We start from the raw sequence: 6,070 nt of genomic DNA on the forward strand, positions 1-6,070 counted from the left end.
CTGTGATTGACATTGTCCACGCAAGGAAAAAAGTGAGGCTCAAGACAGAGTTTTAAGGGGAAGCCTCTCAGTATGAGATGTCTGGAAAGAAAGAGACCTAACTTCGGTATACTTTAAATCATTACTTAATTAGAGCATTATTTACCCAAACAGCAAGTTTCCAAGTTTTCACTGAACACATTTACGCTCGTGTGAAAAAAGGTGGCTATCCAGTGTTATCGTCCAGATGGTCGTTTGATAGTAAAATTCTAGTACGAGTGACCTGTCGATCGTAAAGAAATGCGCCACTACTGTACAAATTAGGATGAATTTTTTTGGTTATGTGTTCTTGTGGTCTACACCCCTAGGCACAAAAATATTTCAGTCAGTTGGCATACATGTCATGCATCCTTTTTCCCGGTTACCAATAAAACATTTTTTATGTCATAAAATGTCACTATCTCTTCAGTAAGTCAGGGCTGCTAGTCACACAATGAATAAAATCTATATCGTCTTTTTTCGGTCGCTGCTACAGTCTTTCACGCACGACATCTATCGCTGTTCTGATTTTATCTTGCAGTTGTGGCTCCATAATTCAGCTCACAATAACTACTGGGCATGAGATATACATAAACATGTATTTGCTGTTCGTTCAGTAATAGACTATGCACTTGTTCAATAGTTTCATCTATTTCACCTTCATTGACCATCCTATACTTAGATAATCTGCAGAATAATTATCCCCAGTAGTTGAAATCAGCTAGCACTTTCTCGCCTGTTAAAAATGATGAATTACACCCTTTAAAACATTCACGAACCCAAAACAATAAATATGAAGCCACTCGAACGGTATAAGTACTTTGAAAATAGTTCAACTTATCTAATTATAATATCAGATTGAAACTTTTATATAACACTGAAAAACAGACACCATTAATACGTAAACAATATGTCATTGGTGTAAACAGTGTAACTGATTCAAGCTACGAAATCTGCTTTTGAGCGTGTACCTGTAAACACGAAACATGGAAGATATTATTTTGTTTCTCACTGGCAACAACAGAAACATGACTTGCTACACAAAAACATAAGTAACAATTCCGATAGTTACGAATTAACCATCTTTAATCTGAAACAGGTCTCATTTAACACACTGTGCTTAAGGTTTTCCACTGATATCTCTTAATTTAATTTCCTTCCAAAGCTCAAGTTTGTTTCGTCTACAAACCATCGATTTCCTTTACGATTCATGATGCCACTTATTGCACAAAAGTGGGAGGCCTGTATCAAAGAGAGTGCTTGAAGAATTCATGTGGGTGGTACCAAGATTATTCGAGAGATGGAGCTGGCGTCTTCGCTGGAGGGGCGATCTCTACTATCAGCCGAAGCTCGCTCGCCAGCAGCCTAACGCCTTACTCGACCTTGACAACGCAAAGCCAACTCGCGTCATTCTCGAGCTGTCCGCTGTGTGACGAAGACGCTTGCTATTGTTCAGTGTTGGCATATACTTGTGATTTGCTATCTGACTACAGACATGGAATTCTTCTCTTTCTTACTAAGTATTTTTGGTAAGTACTATTACTCAAAGAATAACTTCTTTCCACTACTCCAGATTTGATCTGACTCCAATTTATTTGTTGTTGTACACGGTCTGCAAGATGATTTCAATCGATATCTCTAAATACTGGTGCATTTACCAATTTCTGAGGCTCATTGTAACGTGAAATTAATGTTTTCCAATGCCAGAGAGGATGAGCCGCTGCTGAAATAATTTCGAAACTTTCGTGACAGCATCAGAGGTAGCAGGCAGAGAATAAAACAACATAAAATATAACGCTGAGCTAACTTATTTAAACCTATGCATGTGATGAACTGATCGGTACCTTACACAATTATCTCTTCCCCTTATTTTATAGCTGAAGGGTCACACTCATATGTAATCTACTTACTTGAAGGATATGCCAGTTTATGATCCTCTAGTATGGACAATGTTCTTACTTACTGTTTGCATTTGTTGCTACAATAATATTGTGACAAATTGTTAGTAAAGTGAAACATGGTACTTAATTTTCATTTCCTGTGGGTACTTACAGATTACCATCTGTTTCAGTTTCTACAGCTGTACTTAAAGAACCGACCACAAATCCCAGGAATTTCACACATGTTGTTCCTGAACACGAGCCGTCTGATCGTCAATATTAGTAAGTACTACTATGTTCTTACTCTTTGATGTCGTTCCACAGGCCTTCATATGGATGATACTAGATATTACACAGGAGTGAATGGACTTTGAGGTTATGGGAGTGGTTCAAATGGCTCTGAGCACTATGGGACTTAACATCTGTGGTCATCAGTCCCCTACACTTAGAACTACTTAAACGTAACTAACCTACGGACATCACACACATCCATGCCCGAGACAGGATTCGAACCTGCGACCGTAGCAGTCGCGCGGTTATGGACTGAGCGCCTAGAACCGCGAGACCACCCTGGGGTTATGGGAGTGCATTCTTTAAGTCTCCACTACAGTTACTAAGTGTAAGGCTCTGTAAGCATAATGAATTCGCTGTATATTTATGTCCTATAATTACTATGTAGACTTTTGGTAATTTTATTCAATTATGAATTGGTATTTGGATAGCACGCAATATAGGTAACGAGTTACAACCTCCTTTTACAGGTAATTCAGTGTGACATTGATTTATAACTGAGCAATATCAGAAAGTGAATTACATTATTACCAAGCATTAGAAAAATTATAAAGGACAAGTGATACAGGAGGTCATCACTATTATTCGTTACTGTAGTATGTTAGGGCAATTATATCCACCTATTTTCACTTCTGTATAGTACTGGCTATATTTGCATAATATTACAATGTAATGCATGACAAATTGTGGCTAATTGTCACAGGTGAAGTGTATATTAAAAGCAACAAACTGATTTCTCTTTACATATCACAAACATAGTAAAACTATGCATGGACATATACTTCACTTCCAGTCATCTTAATTCACTAGCTAACATGGGTGAGCCAGTACCTGACAAATTCATTACCAGAGCATTTCATGGTTTGGCATATAGATTGTGATATGTACTTTTAATACTGGCAACATCTTTCATAGAATGCATCAACAAAGACAATGCAGTTACTTTGGACTGTAATGATGGTGATCTCTTAGTGTAGCTACCTATATTACACTATTCTTGATTACAACTAGTGCTATATTATTTTACAGCTATATAACATTTTATGCAGGAACTTCCAAAACTACTGGATAAGCAAATCCCCTAAGTCTTCTTTGCTAGTTGCAAAATTGGCATTATCACATCACTGTTATTCATTTAATATTTTTCAGTAGCTATTACGATTTTTATCTGCTGTGGCATTAAAATTAGCTAATTTCTGTAAAACATTACTAATAATCTTACTTTTCGGGCTTTCAGCAATGGTCCAGACTTCAGCCAAGCACCTACAGGGTCACTGAAAGTAGATAATGCTGCATTATCTGATGACATGGATGACTTCACTAAGCTATATGATGAACTTGATTTGACAAAGGAGAATACTCATCTTGAGTCCACAAACACACTGCAATCTGAAATGGACACCAAGGAGCATTTTCAACAGTACACCACAGAAACATCTGCAGCTGAAATGGAATACCTTGAACAATGGTATGATGAGATGAGCGTGACAACAGGGCAAGGTGATCAGGACTCTCTTACACCTCAATCAGAGCTCAATACAACAGTATGGAATGAAACATCAGTATTGCAGGTGGAAAACACGCCCTTGCATACAACTACCATTATTCTTAAAGTAGCCTTTCTCATGCTAATATTATGCAGTTTAGCTCTAAACACTGCAGCTATGTGGATTATGTTGAGCAAGAATTTTACATTCCTCTCCATTAAGTACAATGTTACATACAGAATGAAGAACAGTAGTGCAGAGCTTCTTACTGTAGAATACGAGGATACAGTAACTGTTTAAAAAGCGCAAACATCCTCCTCCATAAACATGTCTATCATACACCAAAAACCAACTGCCCCCTCCTCCTCTGCTCCCCCAAACATAGTCAGTTTTTATTTCCTTCTCATCATCTTCTACCAACCCCCAGCACCCCTATCTAAGTGTTTCATTACTGAATGTGTAAAAACACACACACACACACACACACACACACACACACACACACACACACACACACAAATACATGAAAATGGAAAATCTTCTTCCCTCAGTAACACTGTCATAGTGGATACAGTGATGTTCAATTGCTTTGAGGTTTGTACCACAGACGACAATTGTGTATCTGAAATCTATGAATTCTTGCAGTAAACTACCTGGTAGTTTCACAGGAGCCTCCAAGTATTTTTCATTGTCGACGTTACCACCTTCACTTTTATACATTACCATTATCCATTTTTATGAAAAAGGAGAATTTCAATAAATTAACAATTTCAGGGGACTATGAAATTGTTACACAATGTGTTGTACAAAGCAAATAACTTTGTTGCAATTCCGGCTGAATATACACTCTTGTAAATTTTATCACTTTAGCTTTTGTGTTCGATGTATGCAAATTGCTTATAGTCACAATTGTAAAATTGTATTAATTGTATTTCAAAATATAATAATGCTGTGTACCTCACTAATAGCTTCATGAGAACATGAGACTGCTTAAAAGTATGTTTTATAGAATAGAAGGTTGCCTTACCAGAGCAAAAGGCAATGGTACCACTTTGGATATTATATTTAATGTATACAACGTTTGTGTACTTACACTTATTAATTTTTAATGATTCTATAAGAAAATAAATAGCTTTCGAATAATTTATGTTGACTTAAATTTCTTTTCTACCTTTCTGATACTGTTGCTATCAACTTGCAATTATTATGAACTGTATTACCATTACTCATGTGTTCCTATGGAAAAGGTATTATACATGTTCTGGGCACTGTTTATGAATTTTCTTAAATGGTGAAATATAGCATTTTTCTCTCATTATACATAGAATGGACATTACACAAAGCTTCAAATTAGTGGCTGCCTCAGTGTTATAAATTGTTATTGTGATCAGTGAGGCAGAATGGAAGGTAAAGCCATTGAGGGAAGCAGTGAGACAGAGAGATAGTTTTCACTGTATAATGTGTATCAGAGTAAACATTATACTGAAGGTAAAACTTACATCAGTGTTATGAATAGTTATAGTGAGCTGTGAGGCAGAATGGAAGGTAAAGCCATTGAGGGAAGGACTGAGAGAGAGAGGTAGTTGTCATTGTATAATGTGTATCAGAGTAAACATTATACTGAAGATGACACTTAAATCTTCAGTCCCTGGTTCATCTATAAGTTAATGATTCCGTCGTATCTTTCTAAATTCAGTGAATGTACATTTACTGAATAATTATAGTGAAGAAGTGTCACACTTGTCTATGTACTTACTCCAAAATGATAATTATGAATCTGTTCTAGAATGCAGACACTTGCTACAGATGCTTGTTTTAATATAATGGAGATAATCTAAATTACATTCATATTATTGTTTTGCACACATATTAATGTACCTATACAATTATTCTCATATTGAATTATTATGTTTCCTTTACTTCTGCTGTTACAAATATAACAGTTTGCTGTCAGTATTCAGAGTACACAGTGAACAGTCTTCCTATTGTGTACTTCCTTTTCCTCATTGGATGATCAGCCTATACCTGAAGGAGAAGTGTAGGCCTGTTTTAATTTCATTTTCATTTTATTTTATGACATATGTAGCAAATCAATGGGTTTGTATGTTGATTCATTAGGAGAGCATTAAAGGAAATTTTTGTAAGAGTACACATGAATGATCTGAAATTAAATGGGAATGGTAAGTGAAAAATCATCCAATACCAGATAATCCGTATTACAGTACGTCTAATGCAGTTTATGTGATTTTTACTACAGAATAGTGGTAGCTTTAGCTTGTGATGTTTGAATGAATAAAGTGCTAATTTTATGGTTCACAGGTCAGTGCATACAGATTCGGAAACACAATAATAATAAACTTATATTTCATTTTAATTGATAGTGCATTAAACCAT

The 6,070-nt window shown here is 36.0% G+C and overlaps 1 protein-coding gene across 1 annotated transcript; it reads left to right on the forward strand.

Annotated features, from left to right (window-relative positions):
- The first annotated feature begins 1,380 nt into the window (after positions 1 to 1,380).
- On the forward strand, positions 1,381 to 4,821 carry LOC126299165 (uncharacterized). The gene is made up of 3 exons (XM_049990927.1): positions 1,381 to 1,547; positions 2,090 to 2,180; positions 3,427 to 4,821. The coding sequence occupies exons 1-3, from the start codon at positions 1,514 to 1,516 to the stop codon at positions 3,974 to 3,976; spliced, it is 675 nt and encodes a 224-aa protein (XP_049846884.1). The 5' UTR covers positions 1,381 to 1,513; the 3' UTR covers positions 3,977 to 4,821.
- The last annotated feature ends 1,249 nt before the right edge of the window (positions 4,822 to 6,070 follow it).

The sequence above is a fragment of the Schistocerca gregaria genome, chromosome X (genome assembly GCF_023897955.1).
Source record: "Schistocerca gregaria isolate iqSchGreg1 chromosome X, iqSchGreg1.2, whole genome shotgun sequence".
In the NCBI taxonomy this organism is placed as follows: Eukaryota; Metazoa; Arthropoda; class Insecta; order Orthoptera; family Acrididae; genus Schistocerca; species Schistocerca gregaria.

What these genes read in the sequence shown, in the direction of transcription:
- LOC126299165 (XM_049990927.1), top strand. Translation starts at nt 1,514, where the DNA reads ATGGAATTCTTCTCTTTCTTACTAAGTATTTTTG. An exon ending in TTTCTTACTAAGTATTTTTG is followed by an intron (nt 1,548 to 2,089) that starts GTAAGTACTATT and finishes CATCTGTTTCAG; the next exon opens with TTTCTACAGCTGTACTTAAA. An exon ending in CCGTCTGATCGTCAATATTA is followed by an intron (nt 2,181 to 3,426) that starts GTAAGTACTACT and finishes TCGGGCTTTCAG; the next exon opens with CAATGGTCCAGACTTCAGCC.